Consider the following 22,811-nt stretch of genomic DNA (forward strand, 5'->3'; position numbering starts at 1 on the left):
GGTGAGTTCCGTGTCGTCCCGATTGTGCGCGTAGAAGCGAGGCAGAGCGCCACAGTTGCCAGTCCTGTTTTTTTTTTTTTTCCCCCCCCCCCCCTCTCTCTCTCTCTCTCTCTCTCTCGCTCTCTCTCTCTCTCTCTCGCTCTCGCTCTCGCTCTCGCTCTCGCTCTCGCTCTCTCTCGCTCGCTCGCTCGCTCGCTCGCCGATTGCATGCAGTTTTTGGTGGAATATGAAGAAACGCTGCTGGTAGCAACAGCCCGGCCAAGCAAGCAAGTGCAACTATTTATTTGTCTGTGTGTCGGATCGCCTTGTTTTCAGGTGCTGAATCAGAGGAAAGTTTCAAAGACTTCGGGAAAAATCGAGAAGCCATGCGTCTGAGCAGAGAAGGTGAGTGTCTTTTCTTCTTCTCGGGCCAAAGGTGTATTTTTCTGCCGGTAGTTTGTGGACATATACGCGCTAACATTTTCAGGCGTCATGTCGGACAAAATCTAAACCCAGTCATCGGCTTTCCCATTTAGCAGCACCACCGGATATAATCAATGAAACGTGTGTTATTCGCGGCTTAGTTGACATTTACATCCCTACCCCAAAATAACTGGCCTGGTAACAACTTTAGACTTGCTGTAGTTAATTATAGGCCAAACACGGTGATATTATGTTCGCAGTCTGATTTGCAGTGATGTCTGTGTTGGATACAGTGTGAATGACAGAACAATGTTTCTGCTGTTTTACACATGAAACCTCTTTACTTTTATTTTTATATAAAATAAAAATGGCTTGGCTCAACACGAGCAGTGGCTTATTGGCTTAATAATTATCTAGGTAGTTGGAATATGACAGCTGATTATTAGAAACCATCTACTAAAGGAGAACGGTTAATGTGGAAATATTGGGGAGTTATTGCTTTTGTATGTAATTTATTTATAAATGTGACTTCCTTCTCTTTATGCTAAAAATGTGATGACATACTACAGTTGCATATGATGATATTGTTTACTTTGCGCTTTTTCCTTGTGCAGTGGCAGGTGAAAAGTCTTAGCAGTGTGTGTGAACAGACATTCATTTTTATCAGTTTGTTGATGTCATTCTGTGCCACATTTTATAGCGCCATTTATTTATATTTGGTTGTAGTGTAGCTTGGTATACTAATTTTTTTTTATATATATATTTTTAGCCCAAAGGTCATCAGAGATGCAAGGAAAGCTCAAAAGTAGTGATGATGATGCAGTCAGTTGTGTTCTTTGTTGTACTTTGTTTGTCAAAGTGTTATTTATAGTATTGGCCAAAGTAGATGGTCACCCCACTGAGTCTGGTCTTCTTTACCACAGTCAAAAAAATAAAATAAAATGATAACCTGCCTAAGGGTGTATTTCCTTACTGCTGCTGCCACTGTGCTTGCTCAGGTAAGGTTAGACCCTACTTTTGTGAAGAGCCTTGGGGCCGCTTCATAAAATTATGTTGTGATTTGGCACTGTATAAATAAATAGAATTGATAGCTAGTTGACTTTTAAGTATGGTAAACACTTAGCAGGTAAAGATATTGTTGAGTCAAAAAGAAATAATGTAAACACACATGCCACTCCAAAATCATCTTATGCATTCAACAGCAAAGATCTTGTTCTTGAAAACTTTTTTTTAAAGTGAAAGTGTTTGAATAAATGTTAATTTTGTAGGTGAGTGTGTGGTCATATTCTCTTGACTTTGATATCCTGGCTGCTCCAACACAAAATACCTACATTTGTCTGAAATTACTTTTTCAAAAACCAACATGAGTGCAGAAATGTCAAAATCCAGGGTCTCAGCTGATGCTACATGCTGATACCATATAACCATTTTTGTTCAATGCTTAAAACTTAGTGGTGCATGTATTAGTTTTTGTGGAACTGTTTGGCATGATTACGTGTTGTCTAGCACAAAGCTTAAATAACTCGTTTAGTTTTAGAATTTTGCACAATTAAAATAATGTACAATTTATGCTATTGTCTTAAAGATCTCTTAAGTTTTAACTTTATTTCCGCCTGAGCATGAACGCTATTGCTTTGAGTTTGTTTCATAAGTTCCATCCATATTTTAGGGTCTCTACTGCAAACCTTAGTGAGCTGCTGTGGTCATGGTAGAGTTGTTAAAGGACAAAGGGGCTTTTCCCAGCTTCTTTACATGCTAAGTGTTAAAACCTTTTTTTATGGGGTACTTCACCTTTGTTTGAATCCATAGTCATCCTCTTTTGTATCATTATTGAAATCCGGCACTGCTCAAATGTACACACTGGTATGAAGCACCACACATTGAAATCTATCTGGGTAGTTTATTAGATTTTAAGTCCAGCTGATAAAAGTCAGCAGTTAAATGAGTAAGAGCTAGTGCCGGAATGGCAGTTGTGATTGATCCCCCTTACCTTTATCATGCTACGTTACGCATGTAGTAATATCTGCTTTGCTTTAGTATTTCAAAATGAGGTCCCTCATATTATGCTGATAAATGTTATAAGTCTGTTACAGTAAAATCTTTACATAATTTGGATTTGCAGTAATTTTTACCCGAGGCCAAAATATGGCTAGAGTATTGCGAAGGCTTTTTGTCTGTCCATCTGTCTGTCTGTGCTCAGCGTAAGTCCAGTCCTATTACTGCCAGAGTGTTGAAATTCACAGGGAACACTCTTGGGACACAGACCTTGGACAGGTTCAAAGGTGGCTAATCTTGATGTATTTTAAGAGGTTTATAAAGTCGCATTCTCTTGTAGCCTATTAACACCTCTGAACTTTTTTATAAAGCCTGGGTCCCACCGAATAATGAAGGATGTTTTCTTTGCAACGAGAGGGTTTTTTCAACTATCGTGGGAGTTTTGTGGCTCTAAGTGGCTCTTAGAGGCAATGTCTTCAGTTAACGAGGCTCCTTTCTGAGCGTGGCGCTAATTTCAAAAAGTTCAAAATTTAGCAACAACAGTGTAGCGCAGTTTGTGTACGAGTTACTGCGACGACTTAGAGATATTTGCGTGGTGCTTCCAAGTCTGCTAAAAGCCCATTATCCGTGCGCCTGGCAGCTATGCAGGACCTGAGAGGCTACTTTTGGAGCGGCTGCCATCTTGCGCACACAATTACACCTGCTCTGTCCGCTGGACACTGTATATAAAATAATTATTTTGTAGCAGATTAATCATTTACTGCCAAACCTTGGATGCTGAAAGCACATCTAATCGCTTCTGGAATCACAGAGGACTGTTTCATCCCTACGCTTTTTTCCTCTTTCCTGCTCCATGTGGAATGTATTTTGAACAGCTTAAGGTAACTATTTTTAATGTTTTTCTAGCTTGATAAAACAGTTCCTAGCTGTAAAAGTATGTCTATAGCTGATTTAATATCTTGTTAATGGATCACTGTGTGTGCACTGATGCAGTGACTCATCGCGCTCCAAACAAGCATTTAGGCAGCATGGCAGCTCACAAAAGAGTGATTTTTCAGTCAATATTGGACGAACACAGAGTTAAAATTTGGATGACTGTGTGAAAGTAGATGTGTGTTTAAAGCCGTGGAAGAAATAACTCCAGTGAAGCCGTTAAAAGCCGAGCAGAGCTGTGCAACAACGCAGAAGGAGAGCACACAAAAGACCGATTTTGACATAACACAAAGTTAAAAGTTGTTGTATCACAGTAACTTGTAAGCTGCGGAAGAAATAAAGAAAAATACATATATATAATTAAAGCGGCCACCTCATTGTGTATGCAGAATGGTACCGCGCGCAAAAGAGCGATTTTGCAGAATTAAATGGACGAACACAAAGTTTAAAGTGGGATCACGGTGTGAAAATGACTGTGTTTAAAGCCACGGAAAAAATAAAGCCAGCAAGCCACGGATGGAAAGGAAGCCAGTGAGAAGGAGCACAGTGACGGCTGTCCATGAATGGAGAACAGCAGCACACGTGCAAAAGAGCGATTTTGCAGAAATAAATGAACAAACATAAAATTTAAAGTGGGATCATGGTGTGTGTTTAAAGCCGCAGAAGAAATAATGCCAATGAGCCGCGGAACCAGCGAGGAGCACAGAGGTGGCTGTCCAGGAACCCTTGGTTAGGTTCTAGCTTGTGTGGTGCATTACAGGTGGACAGCAGCCTGGTAAATGGACTGCATTTATATAGTGCTTTTCCATCTGCATCAGACGCTCAAAGCGCTTTACATTCACCCCGATGTCAGGGTGCTGCCATACAAGGCGCTCACTACACACCTGGAGCAATAGGGGATTAAAGACCTTGCCCAAGGGCCCTTTGTGATTTTCCAGTCAGATGGGGATTTGAACCCAGGATTTTCTGGTCTCTAGCCCAACACCTTAACCACTAGACCATCACCCCCCCCCCCCCCCCCCCCCCCCCCCCCGGTGCACAGCGCACAACCGCGGGTCTGTACTGGAGCGTCTATTTTTGGACTGCATTTAAAAAATGTGACATCGTTAAATGCTGCTGTGAATCTGTGAATTGAAAACCCACACTTGAAAGGGACCCGGTGTAGGAGGGCTGGAGGTTTGGACCAAACCCATCATGCCTAAACGTGCGCCAACATGGTGTTGTTATGGCGCTATCACGGCACTACGTGGCTTAGTGTGGCTGATGCGAGCCATTCGAGGCTCTAATGACCGGTCGGTTGTGGCTCACTAGAGGCTTCTACGTGGCACATGCAGGGTACAAAGAGGTACATAGAGGCACCTTCATAGCAGATACGTGATAGATGAAAACGTGGGTCATTCTTCCAATAATCGCTGACACACCCATGTGTGGCTCATTATTCATGGCTTATTATTTGGTGGGACCCAGGCTTAAGACTTTTTACGGAGGTTAACACGGTAACGTCAATTCCCAGGTTAGCGACTTGCTCACCGCTTTGTTTATGGTACGAGGTCTGTTAGAAAAGTATCGGACCTTTTTATTTTTTGCAAAAACCTGATGGATTTAAATCACGTGTGCTTGCATGAGCCAACCTTGAACCTTCGTGTGCATATGTGAACTTTTTCACGCCTGTCGATTGCGTCATTTGCTGGTAAGCAGCCTTTGTGTGAGGACATGTGTGACGATCCTCTGGGCATCACACAGATTAAGGAGCGGTACAACCGGTTTAAAGACGTCCGCACAACGGTGGAGAGCGAGCTGCGCTCTGGGCGGCCATCAGCATGCTGAAATGACTAGGTCATTTACAAAGTGAATGCCGTGGTGATGCGGGACCGTCGTGTGACTATCCGAGAAATTGCGGAAGAGGTGGACATCAGCACTTTTTCGGCACATTCCACTGTGACAGAAGATTTGGCCATGAAAAGAGTGGCGGTGAAATTCGTGCTGAAGCTGACGGTGGAGCAAAAGCACCTTCGTGTTGAAGTTTCACAGGACATGCTGCACTCCGAAAAATGATGCCCACCTCTTCCACAATTTCTCGGACACGACTGAAAAGCCACCGAAAGCCGTCTGAATCTTCTGAATAATTTCCACCTGGCTGTCGCCCAGTTTTTGGCAAAATTTGATGCGGTGCTGCTCCAGTCATGCCACCATTTTCCTTGCAATGAAAATCCGCCGAGAGCACAACACATGATTTTATTATGTAAAATCTAGGGATAAATAAGCACTTTTAAAACTGAAAACACGGTTTTTGGAACCTATTAACACCTCTGAACTTATTTATAAGACATTTTACGGAGGTTAACATGGTGATGTCACTTCCTGGTTTAGCGACTTAGGACACCTGTGGAATGTTCCGAACAGGTGTTCTTTGATCAGGTAAGTGTCAATCATGACACTCACCTGTTTTCAATTAGGTGTTCTTTGAGCATTCATCAGCTTTCCCAGTCTTTTGTTGCCACTGTCCCAGCTTTTTTGAAATGTGTTGCAGGCATCCATTTCAAAATGATCAAATATTTGCACAAAAACAATAAAGTTTATCAGTTTTAACATTAAATGTCTTTGTGGTGTATTCAATTGAATATAGGTTGAAGATGATTTTCAAATCATTATATTCTGTTTTTATTTACATTTTACACAGTGTCCCAACTTGATTGGAATTGGGGTTGGATGTTATGTAAAAGCTAGGGAGAAATAAACTGAAAACGCTGTTCTTGTAACTTGATGACACCTCTGGTATCATTCACAAGACATTTTGTGGACGTCATCTTGCACGCTAACTTTCGCTAACTCAAAGCTAACTTTCTATGGAGTTAAATTTGTCTCATTAATATTAATACATGCAAATGTTCAGAGGGTGATCTACAAATACTCCTTGATTTACACAACATGAACAAATGATGATTTGATTTGAACATGTACAAATTGTACGTATGACAATAGGATCTTAATATTTAAACAACTGCAATTATAAAGAACACAATGCTTATACGGCCGAGGGTATTTTAGCATTGTATTATATTTGTTGTTGCTGCCAATAGCTACAGATGACTTCAGAGTTTTTAAAGCACATTTAGAAGGTGTGTTAGCATCAGAAGTTGCTTAGTACTGTCATGTATTTTTGGTTTAGTGGAGTGCATGAATGACACATAAACTGTTTATGTACTGGACAAAGGGGTAACAAGGCTTACAGCTTTATCAATAACAAGGCTTTTCTGATAAATGTGGTAATGTATCCACTCTTACTAACAAGCTGGGAGTAAATGCATGGATTTTTTCCGCACATTTTGTGTAATGCTAAATATTAAGGAAGGTGTTTTTTGTTGTTGTTGCTGTTTATTCATTAATGGTTATGTGGGAAAGAATGGTCATGTAATAAAGAGCAGGGACATCAGATTTTAAAATGATTCAAAATCAGTTGTGTCAGAAGAATGCATGACTAGGCATTTCAGCCTCCAAAAACATGGTTCAGAACAATTCATACATTACCTCAGCATGCTTGGCTTAACCTTCAAGCGACCAAGCCAGTTTAGCAACTGAAATGACTGAAAAGTGGGATCATTTATGACCCTTTATTTTTTTTAATACAATAATTTTTTTTTCTTAATGGCCCCATTTGTTCTTTTCACAACTAAACTGCTTCCTTTATTGTGCCAAATATTTTAAAATGTTTTAATGTAATTAATTCAAAGGGGTTATGCCCAGTGAATTCCTGATGATGTCCTGCATGAGACACCAATTTAGAGGAGGAGGAGTTCTTTCCCAAGTTTTAGTTTTGCCTGTGTATGGCCTGTAAATCTTAGGCTAATCATATGGTAGGCCTACTTGGGGCAGATCTTAGCTTTGGATTCTTCCACAGGCTTCTTGGCAAGCTCTGGCTTGACCACCAGTCCTTACCTGACCTCGACCTGCTCCCCTTCCAGGCATATCCTGATCACTTCACTTTGGGCATGAAGTATCTGCCTCAAGGCTTCTGTAGCACCCTTAAAAAATAGACATGCTGGAGCTGCCACCACTCCATTCACTCACTGAAGAAAGTGTGTGAACCTTGGCAGGTGAATTAGTCAGCTCAAACGGGTAGTCTATGTCTAGTAAATTCATGCAGGTATTGTCTTCATGCTAATGCTGTTTTTTGTATTTGTGATTTTGTGCTTATATTTGTTAAAATAAATGTCATATTTGAGTTTCACCGTGAACATTCAATGATTTTCATTGGTCATCCCAATCCTAGTTCTGACCATATGACATTGTTATTTTGCTGTATAATAGGATATCATGTTTTCATTTCTTGGTTCACAGGTAGGTCCCAGGAACTTCGGTGCCTGATTGGTTGTTGGTGTTGTTGGTGCCTGGTATCACCATTTCCCTCAAATATTGTTCACAAACCAGTCTGAATCTGTGATAGTGAGCACTTCTCCTTTGCTGAGATAATCCATCCCACCTCATAGGTGTGCCATATCAAGATGCTGATTAGACACCATGATTAGTGCACAGGTGTGCCTTAGACTGCCCACAATAAAAGGCCACTCTGAAAGGTGCAGTTTTGTTTTATTGGGGGGGGGGGGGATACCAGTCAGTATCTGGTGTGACCACCATTTGCCTCATGCAGTGCAACACATCTCCTTCGCATAGAGCTGATCAGGTTGTCAGTTGTGGCCTGTGGAATGTTGGTCCACTCCTCTTCAATGGCTGTGCGAAGTTGCTGGATATTGGCAGGAACTGGTACACGCTGTCGTATACGCCGGTCCAGAGCATCCCAAACATGCTCAATGGGTGATATGTCCGGTGAGTATGCTGGCCATGCAAGAACTGGGACATTTTCAGCTTCCAAGAATTGTGTACAGATCCTTGCAACATTATCCTGCTGCAACATGAGGTGATGTTCTTGGATTGGCACAACAATGGGCCTCAAGATCTCGTCACGGTATCTCTGTGCATTCAAAATGCCATCAATAAAATGCACCTGTGTTCTTCGTCCATAACAGACGCCTGCCCATACCATAACCCCACCGCCACCATGGGCCACTCGATCCACAACATTGACATCAGAAAACCGCTCACCCACACGACACCACACACGCTGTCTGCCATCTGCCCTGAACAGTGTGAACCGGGATTCATCCGTGAAGAGAACACCTCTCCAGTGTGCCAAACGCCAGCGAATGTGAGCATTTGCCCACTCAAGCCAGTTACGACGATGAACTGGAGTCAGGTCGAGATCCCGATGAGACGACGAGCATGCAGATGAGCTTCCCTGAGACGGTTTCTGACAATTTGTGCAGAAATTCTTTGGTTATGAAAACCGATTGTTTCAACAGCTGTCCGAGTGGCTGGTCTCAAACGATCTTGGAGGTGAACATGCTGGATGTGGAGGTCCTGGGCTGGTGTAGTTACATGTGGTCTGCGGTTGTGAGGCTGGTTGGATGTACTGCCAAATTCTCTGAAACGCCTTTGGAGACGGCTTATGGTAGAGAAATGAACATTCAATACACGAGCAACAGCTCTGGTCGACATTCCTGCTGTCAGCATGCCAAATGCACGCTCCCTCAAATTTTGCGACATCTGTGGCATTGTGCTGTGTAATAAAACTGCACCTTTCAGAGTGGCCTTTTATTGTGGGCAGTCTAAGGCACACCTGTGCACTAATCATGGTGTCTAATCAGCATCTTGGTATGGCAAACCTGTGAGGTGGGATGGATTATCTCAGCAAAGGAGAAGTGCTCACTATCACAGATTCAGACTGGTTTGTGAAAAATATTTGAGGGAAATGGTGATATTGTGTATGTGGAAAAAGTTTTAGATCTTTGAGTTCATCTCATACAAAATGGGAGCAAAACCAAAAGTGTTGCATTTATATTTTTGTTGAGTGTAGGTGGGTAGGTCTCTAATCATCATGACTTTGTGTGAAATGAGAGGTTATTTAGGAGACACCGGGGGTGATTCAGCATGCAGGTGCCTCAGGCTGCACCAGCTGAACAATGCCAAGGGGCCCCTGACATATCACTTGGCTATGATGGCTCCTTTCGGGAAGTGCAGATGGACCAGTTGCCTGCCTGGATGGTGGTTGTTAAGGATCCAGGGTGGTTTCGAAGTATGGCAGATAGGCCATAATGGTTTGCTGGTTGTTGAATTTCCACAGAAATTTCATGATATTATCAACATCATTTTAAGAGCATTTTATAACACTGATACAATAATTTAGCATAAAAATGCAAGCACATCCTTTCAAAGTGCAATGAACATTTTCAACATTGGAACTGAAATGTGAAAAAATAAATTAAACTATTCTAAAGAAGTGATTTATATTTCTGAAGGTTGGTAAGGGCTAATGGCCCCTCAGTGCCTGAACTAATGGGCCATTGCAAAGTGGGATAAAATAAAATATATAATTTAAGGGTTGTAATTCATTTATTTTTTTGTTAATATATTATAAGAGCTACAACTTGCCATGCGTCCTGTCAAGGGTGTACCCCACCTCATGCCCTATGACTGCTGGGATAAGCTCTAGCTCCCCTATGAACTTTTAATTGGAGTAAGTGGGTATAGAAAATGGAGCCACAACTTGAGCAAACTTAAAGGGGAACAGAAACACCCACAGATTATTTATAGCGTGAATAAACACACAAAAAAATGTGTTCTTTTGATTGTTCAAGAAACACTAAAGACCATAAAACATCTACAAACAACCTTGTTTTGGTTGTGGTGTGGGAGGCTTTGACATTGACTGGCTGCCGCCATTTATGCAGGTCAGGCAGGTGACGTCACTGGTTGGGGGAGATGAACCTTGTTCTGAGATTCCCTGCCAGAGGCACCAACAACATGGTTTCGGGGTCAACAAGTGAAAGCACATCTTCGACAATTTCAGACTTTTCTGATTTTGAGGAAGGTGCTGATGCTTATCATGAACACCCAGGTGCCTTATGGTACGGAACCTGGGAGAGGTCACTTAAAGTGATATTTTTTTCTGGCCATGATAATTTGTGCACACGTTTTCCTTTAAATGAGCCCTCAAATTAATAAAACATGCTCTCAAATTAATAAAACGTGAGCACATTTTCCTTGCCGTGATTATTTTTGCGCACATTTTCCTTTAATTGGGCCCTCGAATTAATAAAACATGCGCATGTTTTCCTTTAATTGGGCCCTTGAATTAATAAAATATGCGCACATTTTTCTTTCATTCAAAATGAACTCCATAATATGACCTAAATTGTCGTCCTCACGACGGGGGAGACGCTTCGCCCTCAGAATCCTTTTTAATATGCTTAAACTCCAGATGATGCCATGCTGGGTAGCTAGAGTTCTCTATATGTCCTTGTGCGCTCAAACCATGATGATATACCCTGACCAGATCCATTTCTAATGGGGAAATGTATTACACTGTCTGCTGGTTTGTCGACTAATAGCCAACGTTTATGTGTCAAGACAATATTGAGTGCACGTTTTACAAATTGTAAAAAATTACACTGGTCAACACATTTCTGTGAAGGCTGTCAGTTGTCCAGGTGGTTTCCATAGTAGAGAAGCTTGAATCTTCGACTAGACTGGGTTGCTTGACGCGAGGACATTTCGCTTCTAATCGCATACGCTTTCTCAGCTAAATTTCTTGCTCTGGTAGTCTGACTTCTGTCTTGACTCTTGTCGAGAAGATTCTTCAAGAATCTTCTCTATAAGAAGAATCTTTTTGACAAGATACATGGTGACACCGACAATGCGATACGATTCACCCGTGGTTCTGATTCGATGTGTTTTGATATGTATTTGGTGATTCAGTTCCTCACAGCATGATACGATGCAATTTGGTGCAGTACAGTGCGATTCAACATGATGCAAAGAAATTATACCAAAAATTTAAATAGGAAATAAGAAGCTGCAATTCAGTATGGTACTGTGGTATTCTTCTTCTTCTGATTCTGCTAGAGGCAGAGGATTTGTTTTACTCCTAATAAGCAGCAAATTTACCACATTCAGCATTATGGAACAGGAATCAGTTCCCTCATATGTGGAACCTGTTTGATCACACTGTCAGAACTTAAACAGTAAGATAACATCACTCTCAATGAGTGACTTAAAGTGAGTCACTCATTGACAGTGTACCGCTTTCGACGGTTCCATGCGAGGGTCAAAAGCTGCACTGTGACTCAGGGAGCATACTTTCAGAAAGTTTGAGAAGGCGGTTGAGAAGGATGCGGGCGAAGATTTTCCCCGCAGTGCTCAGGAGAGATATTCCGTGGTAGTTGTTGGAGGAACCATTGACATGATTTTATGTGCTCGGCAAATTCAAGAAAAGTGCCGTGAACAACAGCGGCCTCTGGCAATGACTTTCTGGGATTTAAAAAACATGGTTCCTCGGCATGCCATGTGGAAAGTACTTACACGTTTCAGATGCCCCCATGTTTTGTCAACCTCATTCGAGCAATGCATGACGACATGGAAGGAAGAGTTCTTCACCAAGGAGACCTTTCCTCACCCTTTCCTGTCACTGGAGGCCTAAAGCAAGGCTGTGTTCTCACCCCAACATTTTTCTCCCTGTACATGGCTGCTGTGCTGCGTGATATCCCTCCTAACACTCCTGCAATTGATTTCCACTACCACTATGACGGAGGAAGCTTGTTCAAGCTCTCTCACATGAAGGCACACACGAAGACGTCAACCTTCCATCTTAGAGAGATGCAGTATGCAGATGACAATGTAAGGATTAGTGCATCGCTAGGAGATCTCCAACAAACCATTAAAATCTACAGGTCAACCTACAAGTGCTTTGGAATGCATGTCAACACAGATAAGAGAAAAGTTCTTAACCAGCCATCCCCATGTGGCTCCACAATTGACCCTTTGGTTTCAATCGATGGCCAATGAATCGCGCCTGTGGAAGACTTTCCTTACCTCGGAAGTGTCCTCTCAAAAATGGCTACATGTCAAGGAAGTGGACAACCGCATTAACGCTGTCCACGCCACCTTTGGATAACTTTATCGGCGCGTCTTCTCGAATCGCGACCTCACAATCGAAACAAAGGTGATGGTGTTCCGGGCTGTGATCCTTTCTACTCTTCTATACGCGTGCGAAATGTGGACCCTCTACCGTTGTGACACCAAGCGTTTGGAGCTTTTTCAGCAATACTAACTTCGGCATATTCTTCGAATTAGCTGGGAAGATTTTGTTACGAATAATGAAGTTCTGGCTCGTGCATCACTCCCGAGTATAGCGTCTGCAATTCTCCATCACTGCCTCCGCTGGGCTGGGCACATCTCTCGAATGGGAGAAACTTATCTCCCAAGAGTCACCCTGTTTGGTGAGCTTGCCCAAGGCAATCGCCCCTGAAGTGGGCCTAAAAGACGCTTTAAGGACCAGCTTAAACAGTCTCTCAACTCCACCGGCATCCCCATTGATACCTGGGAAGAAATTGCCGGCAACAGAAAGAAGTGGCATCTTGCAAAATGCGAAGGAGTGACGAATTTTGAGAACCAGCGGCGAAAAAGAGACGAACAACAACATCAGGAGCAGAAAGAATGACGATGACTCCCACACGCACTTCCCCATATCCCCTGCATGTCCTGCTCTTCTACGGCTACTTTGGTCTCCAGAGTCATCAGCGGGCAGCGCACCCAGGAAGATGAAGTAACAGGCGAAGTTCCCCTAACTCGGACTCGAGCGGGGTGCCGATGGCGACATTGACAACCGCTTTGGCAAAAGTAATTTGAGATACTTTTCTCATCAGAGTTTTGCTGGAGGTTTACAATCTGAGGAATATCCGAGTGGAGCTGCAGTGGCCGTATGGTTTAGCAGCACGGCATTCTTTACAAACAGTGTGTGTCTTGTGAAGTGTCCCATCTTTTTAAAACAGCCAAAGTATCTCCAAAAGCTTGATTTAAATATTTTAGGTGCATCAAAAATGTCCAACCACTCACGGACCTCCATGTTTGTTGTGGTAGAAATGAGCTTTCAGGCTTCCGTCCATGTTCAAAACAAAACTTGAAGCAGGGATAAGTGCATTCGACGTGCCTCGGAAAAAAAAATCGATACAAGCACGCAGCGAGCGATGCGATCACGATTTCACCCGTCAAATGAATCGATGCACACTGAATGAATCGATGCACTCGCATTGCGCACATTTGTATCTAGATACCGATTCGTATCAGTCAATCTCCATATGCCTACTCTATGCGTGTGGTCACTGGAGGCAACAACACGAAATGGTCATTGTTTTTGGCTGTGGTCTGCGGCACTGTTGCCGACAGAGTCAGGAGGACTGCTGTAACGATGGCAGAGGCAACAACGACATGAGATTTATTTCCTCCGAAAAAGCGAGTCAAATAGCTAGTGTGGCAGTTTTTTGGTTCTTCACAGAATGACAGTGGTCTCATTGAAGATGGCGGGGATCCAATTTGCAAAACCTGTCGGAAAAAAGTTGCAGTGAAGGCGGGTAACACTAGGAACATGATAAATCACGTCAGGGAAAACCACCCGACTGTATGCACTTAAATGAAGGTAATGTACAATAACAGATATACATTATGTTACTGACATGTTACTTAATCCCATTTTGAGTTCTGACCCTGCCTCCTGCTGAGAGCAGAGACAGAGGGACAGAAGCTGAATGACTGGTACTTATGTGAACAATCACTCATGTAAAGGGTACGCCTGTTGCTAAAATTGATATATCGATGAACATGATGATTTTGCTGGCCTAGATATATCAGCCTTTACATGTGCGTTTGCTGTCACCAACATTCCAGTGAGTTGCGCTGTTTCTTTTCTTTTTTTTTTTTGTCCCTCTCAGCTTGCCGTCTGCAGGAGGATCGGCTGTGGGCTCAGCCCACTCTGTGCGAGGCGCTCTGCCCGTGTACACACACGGAGTGAACAGTGTACCTCAGTAAACAGGCACAGTTATATCCAGAAAGTTTCCATTCAGAAAATTTTGTAGAGTACATGGACTTTGTTTCAAAGCCTAATTCCACAGCTCTGATGTGGGAACATTTCCGACTGAAGTCGAATGAGCAAGGAGAACTCAACGTGAACTAACCAGTATGTCGACTTTGCTTGTGGCAGTGGAAACTGGAGATACAACCAACCTGAAAATGCACCTTAAACATCACCATCCCGTCCAGTTTTCCCAAAAACTGCAGACCGACGTGAAAAGACCCCCCTCTCCCTCCCCAGCAGTTTCTATTAAGCATGCATTTGCCCGACAATACAAATAGAAACACGACAGTGCAAAATGTGGCAGACTCACAAACAGTGTTACTCGTTTTCTAATTAAAGAGATGCAGCCATTCAACACAGTTCAAAAACCAGCGTTTGAAAGGATGGACTTGCATTATTATGCTGTATCATATCAGTGGCATAAAGTGGTCTGAAAATAATGTTGATGTTATATCAGCGTACATCGGAGGTCACCACATGATGAAGCCAACAGAACCATATCATCTACAACTAGGAGAGATGCTACTCTGAGGTCACCAAACTGGATGTCCTCCGGTCTCTGACTGCACCTTGAAATTCTGCCCGTGAACCTCACAAACAGATTGTGACAAGGAGCAGCCCTGGCGGAGTCCACCTCCCATCGAAAACAGATCTGATGTAATGCTGAGAATGTGGTCACAGCTACTACTTTGGTCACGTACAGTGACCCCCAAAAGTATTTGAATATGTGGTATTTCACACAGAACTATCTACTCCACACAGATTTACCATAGAGTGCCATACTGTTTGTATTTATTCATAATTGATGTAAATAAAGTCCAAGACGTATTCAGTGACTTGGAAATGTTCATGTATCCATCCCCTGACATGTCTTAAGTAAACTGGCAATAAAAGTGATTATTTACAGGTATTATACCAAAGTGTTCCATTACTTACGGTATACAACCCATCATCTTTGGTTTTATATTTTTAATTAATTTATATAATCTTGTAGGCATTTACTTTCATTTTGAGTTTAAAGAAGATAATTTCAGAAATTTGTATTTGAAATGGCATAAACAAACTAAAATGTGTGAAATACCAAGAATTCCAATACTTTTGGAGGGCACTGTAGAGACCAGATCGTACGTTGCAGCGAATCTGGTCCCCCACAGTCCCACAGCACCCCCCACAGGATACCCAGAGGGACAATGTCATATGCCTTTTTATCTGTCCAAAAAACCCATGTAGACTGTTTGGTCATACTCCAAAGACCCCTCCAAATATCCTTGCGAGGCCTCCTTCTGAAACTGGGGCCTCCTCCTGCTGCCAGGCAAACAAGAAGTTAAATCTGTTATTAAATACTTTAACAGCTGCAGACAAGAAGAAAAGAACACGCAACTGTTTTATCAAACAAATAGACAAATAATAAAAATCAGACAAATAATTACCTTTTTAGATGGCTCAAAATGCTTTCAGCTGTTTGTTAGTCGTGCGCGTGCAAAGGGCTCCGGCTGCAGCCTCCTCTGTGATTCAGGAAGTGATTAGAGCTGTTTTCAATGGCCAATTTGCAGAAAAAAAAAAGATTAATCCACCACAAAATAATTATTTTATATACGCAGCGTCCAGCGCAGAGCACGTGCCAGGTGGTAGAACAAAGAACGGCGTCCAGCTGGGAACACAGCGGGTGGGATCGTCACGACACAGTTCATAAAATTGTGTGATTTTCAGGCATGTTCGTGTCAGCGCACCTTTAGTTGAGCTTAGTCCGGAAACCAACATGGTGTCTTCTCCATGTGAGCTCACCACCTGCAGGGAATCTGTAGAGCAGTGGTGTCAAAGACATTCCAGAACATGTCCCATATGCTCAAAGTGATGTTGATCAGTGAAATCACCTGCTGGTGTCAGAGGCTGCAAAGAAAACCTGCATCCTTTTGGCCCTTTCTGGAATGTCTATGGACACCACTCCGAGTCACTGCTAGTGGTCTGGTGCATTGTCCTTCTAGCAGTGGACAGGAGCAAATACCTACACAAACTGGCACTCTGTTGCTTGTGGGTAAGATTAATGTATTTCTCCAGAAAGGAATATCAGTAAAATTATTGTTACCTTCGTATAGACATCTTCATCTCTGGTGGGGGCGGGGGGGAGTTGAAGTTTTAAACGGCTATCGGTTTGGCTTTTTTTTTTTTTTTTTTTTTTTTAGTACTTCTCATGATTTTTGACAAAGGCAATTTTTTTATTCACTGATACTTTTCATATTCAAATTGAATACAACAATTGAAGGATTTATTTTAAAATATTGTGTAAAACATGGACACTTTGTTTTGATTTGGGACCATAAACAAAACCTCCTCATTTTTAATTGCTCATTGTTATTTTAAAAAAATAACAAAACAGGATGTCTTATTTTTTCCTATTTTCCTATGTGATACATTTAGTGTTTTTGTTAAATCCTTATAATCCTTATTATTAAAGCTAAATGTTCTAACACTTTAAGTATATCTTGTTTATTTTAATTTCAACTCCACTGTTGTGGTGGTGTTCAGAGGCAAAACTACAAAACCTCACTGTCTAAATACTTGTGGGCTGGACTGCATCATTACAAGACCATAATACTTTTACCATATTGCATTTGCAAATTGCAGTCACAGTATTTTCCACAATCACAATATGACATTTTCATCAAATGCTGAAGTTCTAGTTTTACCCACTTTTGGAGGTTTTCTGACCTCCACAAGCATGTTGAAGTGAAATCATAGTTGGCTATATTAATTAATTTTTTTCTGTGCTGATAAGTCCAACAGGCTGACGTTGCTTAATTTAACATTAATATTGTTACAATATTTCCCCATCTTGTAGTGTATCTTTTAAATTGGTGTGCTTTAAGCAGTTAATATAACGTAAAGTTCTCTAACATTAATGTACATGTTCAATTTTGCGTAAAAGCAAACAATTGTTCTGTTTCATAAAGGGTTAAAAAAGATCAAAGTAGCTTTATTGGTTCATCCTTAAACATGCACAGTCCCTACAGAAGTAAACCTGTTTTCTTCACTAAATATAAAGAAACTTAAAAAATGCAGTTAGTCACTTAACCTCATAGCTGCCTGGCAGCAATGTTGTCCACTGAGCCATTACAATTTCATTGAAAAGTGGAGGTCATTCTGTAAGATGGAGCCATTCATTGGCAAATTGCTTGTAATAACTCAGTGTAGCTCCGTTATCTTTGTTGGACAGCAGCACCTCCCGATGGCAGTGAGACTCAGGTCAGTGTCTAACTGTATAATTGCTTGTTTTTAAAAAAATTCTTGACATTTACTGACGTAAACATGCACACTTTTGCCTCCGTAGGGACAGTCTCTATGCTACCAGATACTTCTCATGACATTTTTGCCTGTTCTGTGGTGACAAGAAGCAGTTTTCTGCCCTGTGCCATTGGATTATACAACCCCACTTGCAATGAAGTTGGGACGTTGTGTAAAATGTAAATAAGAACAGAATACAATGATTTTCAAATCCTCTTCAACATATATTCAATTGAATACACCACAAAGACAAGACATTGAATGTTCAAACTGATAGACTTTGTTGTTTTTGTGCAAATATTTGCTCATTTTGAAATGGATGCCTGCAACACATTTCAAAGAAATTGGGACGGGGCAACAAAAGACTGGGAAAGTTGATGAATGCTCAAAGAACACCTAATTGGAAACAGGTGAGTGTCATGATGGGGTATAAAAGGAGCATCCCCAAAAAGCTCAGCCCTTCACATGCAAAGATGGGGTGAGGATCACCACTTTGTGAACAACTGCGTGAAAAAATAGTCCAACAGTTTAAGTACAATGTTTCTCAGTGTTCAATTGCAAGGAATTTAGGTATTCCATCATCTATCTACAGTCCATAATATAATCAGAAGATTCAAAGAATCTGGAGAACTTTCTACACGTAAGCGGCAAGGCCAAAAACCAATGTTGAATGCCCGTGACCTTCGATCCCTCAGGCGACACTACATTAAAAACCAACATCATAGTGTAAAGGATCTTACCGTGTGGGCTCAGGAATACTTCAGAAAACCATTGTTAGTTAACCCAATTTGTTGCTACATCTACAAGTGCAAATTAAAACTCTACCATGCAAAGCAAAAGCCATACATCAACAACATCCAGAAACGCCGCCGCCTTCTCTGGGCCCGAGCTCATTTGAAATGGACAGATGCAAAGTGGAAAAGTGTGCTGTGGTCTGGTGAGTCCACATTTCAGATTGTTTTTGGAAATCGTGGACGTCGTGTCCTCCAGACAAAAGACGAAAAAGACCATCCAGATTATTACCAGCACAAAGTTAAAAAGCCAGCATCTGTGATGGTATGGGGGTGTGTTAGTGCCCATGGCATGGGCAGCTTGCACATCTGTGATGGCACCATCAATGCTGAAAGGTACATCCAGGTTTTGGAGCAACACATGCTGCCATCCAAGCTACATCTTTTTCAGAGACGTCCCTGCTTATTTCAGCAAGACACTGCCAAGCCACATTCTGTACGTGTTAGAACAGCGTGGCTTCGTAGTAACAGAGTGCAGGTACTAGACTGGCCTGCCTGAACTGCAAAATATGACAACAGAGACCCCGGACTGTTGAACAACTGAAGTTGTCCATCAAGCAAGAATGGGTGTTGTTAGAAGGAAAGGTGATGTAACACAGTTTTATGTTTACCACTGTGTTACATCACCTTTCCTTACATACCACTGTTCCAGCTTTTTTGAAATGTGTTGCAGGCATCCATTTCAAAATGAACAAATATTTGCACAAAAACAATAAAGTCTATCAGTTTCAACATTAAATATCTTGTCTTTGTGGTGTATTCAATTGAATATAGGTTTAAGAGGATTTGCAAATCATTGTATTCTGTTTAGAGCCCGACCGATATATCGGCCAATATAAGCCCTTTTCAAAGTACTCACTATCGGCCGAAATTTTACAGATAGAACGCCGATTTATCGATTATCTGCATTTTTTTCATCCAAATATCGTTAGCGGCATCGGCCCCAAAAAATCCAATCCGGTTGGGCTCTAATTCTGTTTTTATTTACATTTTACACAACGCCCCAACTTCATTGGAATTAGGGTTGTACGAACACTGCAACTTCGAGATTCTGGATTGAAAAGTGTTCAACTTCTCCTTTAATGCCATTGTTTCAGTAACATATGTCCCACAGGTTCCCAGTAACAAAAAAAAAAAACCTCATCAGCATTACAGAATTGCACATATAACAAACAAAAGTAATATTTAATCTTAGCATTTGTGCTTTAATCACAAAACATACTGGTGACTTTGATGTGAAAGATTTATTCGCTTTGTACTGCAAAAATGGCATTTGAAAGTGGTGAGGATTTTGACTTATCTGTTGTTTGACTTGCAACTGTTTCCAAGTACAGTTTCTGTGTATGACTGATGTTTGTGTCATACGACTGATTAGCACATGCTGCTCGTAGGAGAAGCGTGTGGTCCTACATGTGTGTATGTGTGTGTAGTAGGGGTATTACAAGTCGATGACTGCACCTCTCTGGTATGATTCACCATGAATTCCTGCTGTGGTGTAACAGTCATTCTACTAGAAGTGACTAACACATAAAATTTAAAAATTGTACAGTAGTTTGGCCATCTGTCCCGCTTTTTAGACATCAACTATGGTTGAGTTAAACTCAGGGTAGCCAGTAAGTGTGGTACCACTGCCCACCACAGGTCAGATTCATGCAGCATGTGTGCTGTTTAAAGGCAGACAGAGTACTGCGATTACGCTAAGATTATTCATCGCTGCCACACATGAGGATGGTGGAATTAACTCCACTCTCATCCTCTTATTCAGCCTCTCTCCTTGAGCCATCAGCTAAGGTCTTTTTTTGTTTGTTTGTTTTTTTTTTTCATTTCTTTTTTTGTGTAATTAGGACTCAAGGCTGGATCTTTGCTCTTTTTGTTTCCTGGTTTAAATTTTTTGTGAGTCTTGCAGTTTCTCTTTACTTTTAGTCTCTCCTTCTCCTTCACAGGTGAGGTGGGGTTGAGAATGAGGCCAACAGCATGGCATTAAGCCACTTTTCAAGTTGGGTCATTTTGGGAATGCAATAAATACCAGTACACTGAATGACAAGTAATATTGTTTGGCCTGTGTTGGACAGATTTTGTAGGTGAACAACCTAAGTGGGTAACAGGGTTCTAGCTAGGACCATTTTATTACTGGATAAAGTATGTGATCGCAGCTCATAGCTTCGGGGGGCCGCAGGCACCTAGATCCACGGCTCCCCTTATATTGATAGCTGTAAATGTTAAAGGGCATGTCGCACTGAAATCATGACGGCTGAATCACAATCAAGTTGACCAACTTGCAAGTGAAGATCTTATAGCCCAGTCTACAATAAACTGTGTGTTCAAAAGTATGGAGTTTGTTGTCATTTCCATTGTTGTCATTTCCATTGTTGATACAGCATTAGTTGATATTTCATTTTTGTAATTGCTTTTTTCAGGTTCAGGAAGGCGCAGCAACCAATCTGAACCATGATGACATATCTATATGAACATAGAACAATATTTAATTTCAGACTTTGTTTTTTTTTTTTTCAGATAAACCTGCGGTGTTACAATTTTTCATTTTGTAAGCACTTGTAAAGGTAAAGGCCTTGAAATAATAAAATGTTCAAATAAACTGGTTATTGTTCATTTATATTGAGGAGTTACAGTTGTATTAACAATATGTTGAATATCATTGAATTTGGATTCTTTGTTTTCCCAAAAATTCGAGTTTTGTGACCACACCTTTTGTTCACCAAAATCCTGTAGTGTCCGTACATAGCTCTGGAGAATCCTCTACCCAAAGGATGTCAGTGGATCAAATGGTATGTAACAGTAGTCTAGCTTAGTCTTTATTCATAACAGAAAAATTGTTTTTCAATTCTCATTTGAAGTAAACATTTTGGCACTAACAGTTGGAAACCGTAGTGTCCGTACATAGTGTAGTGTCCGTACATAGTATCATGTATTGTGCTAAAATCAGGATAGTAAACAGCAAACCAATGATAATTCAGCAAATACATTTTAGTAATAAACAAATAAAAAAAAATAAAGCATGATTTTGAATAATTAAATTTTTTCTGTTGTGTCCGTACATAGATAACTTTTTATATGGTAGCAGAGGTTGCATTAAACAATTTTGACAGAAGTTCTTTTGATGTATGTATTACTATGTGTATACCACTTTGGGGATGGATGTTTCAAATTAAGGAATAACGTTATTTTCTTGAGAAATGTCATATTCTATTTTTGATCATATAAAAAATAACTTTTGAGCCGTTTCCATGTGAAATTATGAATAATTCCTTATATGCTGATTGCATTCCATACCAAGAACTATGGTCACATGTATCTCTGACAATACAAACAAAGAACACTACAATCACCACCTAAAAACTGATAATATAATCACGTACAAGAGAGCTATTACAATAGCATGTAGTGTCCGTACATAGCCAATTTCAGAATTTAATGTTTAGTTCAATGCGCTGTAATTTTGCAATGAAGACAGTTACTTCAAAAATATTTTCAGGCATTGAGCTCTGGATACCATAGATTGTTTTAGAAGTATTTTCATCTTCATCTGAGGAACTTCATTCTTCACCTCTTGTGCACCACAGTTGGTCAACTTGATTGTGATTCAGCCGTAACAATTTAGATTTAGGCTGTTAGTGACGATCCGATGATCCACCGGGATTACTTTGTGCGTTCGCATCAAACAGCTACTTGTGAGTACTTGGGTGTTTCCAACAGGTGACATAGTTACTAGAAGCATCCCAGCGTGTGCTTCAATGGAACGTAGCTGCTAACGTTAAGAACTGAGGCACAGATGAATTCCAAAGTTTACACAAGTGTGATGTTGTGTTATGACGACTCATTTTTAAGTGATAACTGTTCATTTTGATGCAGTCATAGTAAACGTAGCAGCTGTGAAAAGGTTTTGTTCACCTGTGGCAATTAGTCATAAACACACCCTGTTAAAAATTCTAATAAGTGTTGTATATAACTGTGAAAAATCTAATAAATATGTATATCTGTGTCATCACAGAGACATTCCACATCTTAAGTGGCAATAAACAGCTGATGTGGGTTAAAACAGTGTAACAGCCATTTTAACCTGCGTGTCAGTTGTTTTTTTGTTTGTTTTTTAAGGGATTATTCAACATTAATTCTCTTTTAAAAAGTTCCTTATAGAGATTGACAGTTGTATGACATTTGAGAGAGTCTACAAGCTTAATACTGATTATATATTGTTCAAATTCAGCCAGAAGTCTGTCTAAATTGCGGGTTAAAACAGCTGCTGAGTGCACACACAGACACACACAGACTCTCTCAAAGTAAAACCATACTTTCATTGAAAAGAACACAAAGCAAAATGTGAAAAAAATTAGCATTTCCATTTCAATTTAATTTCATTTATATAGCGTCAAATCACAACAGAGTTGCCTCAAGGTGCTTCACACAAGTAAGGTCTAACCTTACCA

At 40.9% G+C, this 22,811-nt stretch overlaps 1 protein-coding gene across 1 annotated transcript in view; it reads left to right on the top strand.

The window, feature by feature from the left end:
* The window catches only part of LOC117507312 (ataxin-7-like), a 114,432-nt gene that overhangs the window by 224 nt on the left and 91,397 nt on the right, over positions 1-22,811 (top strand). The window contains exons 1-2 of the mRNA XM_034167156.1: position 1; positions 316-384. The exon at position 1 is cut by the window's left edge and continues 224 nt beyond it. Coding sequence (XP_034023047.1) covers position 1; positions 316-384 — 70 coding nt within the window. The remainder of the gene's footprint in view (positions 2-315; positions 385-22,811) is intronic.

The sequence above is a fragment of the Thalassophryne amazonica genome, chromosome 3 (assembly GCF_902500255.1).
Source record: "Thalassophryne amazonica chromosome 3, fThaAma1.1, whole genome shotgun sequence".
In the NCBI taxonomy this organism is placed as follows: domain Eukaryota; kingdom Metazoa; phylum Chordata; class Actinopteri; order Batrachoidiformes; family Batrachoididae; genus Thalassophryne; species Thalassophryne amazonica.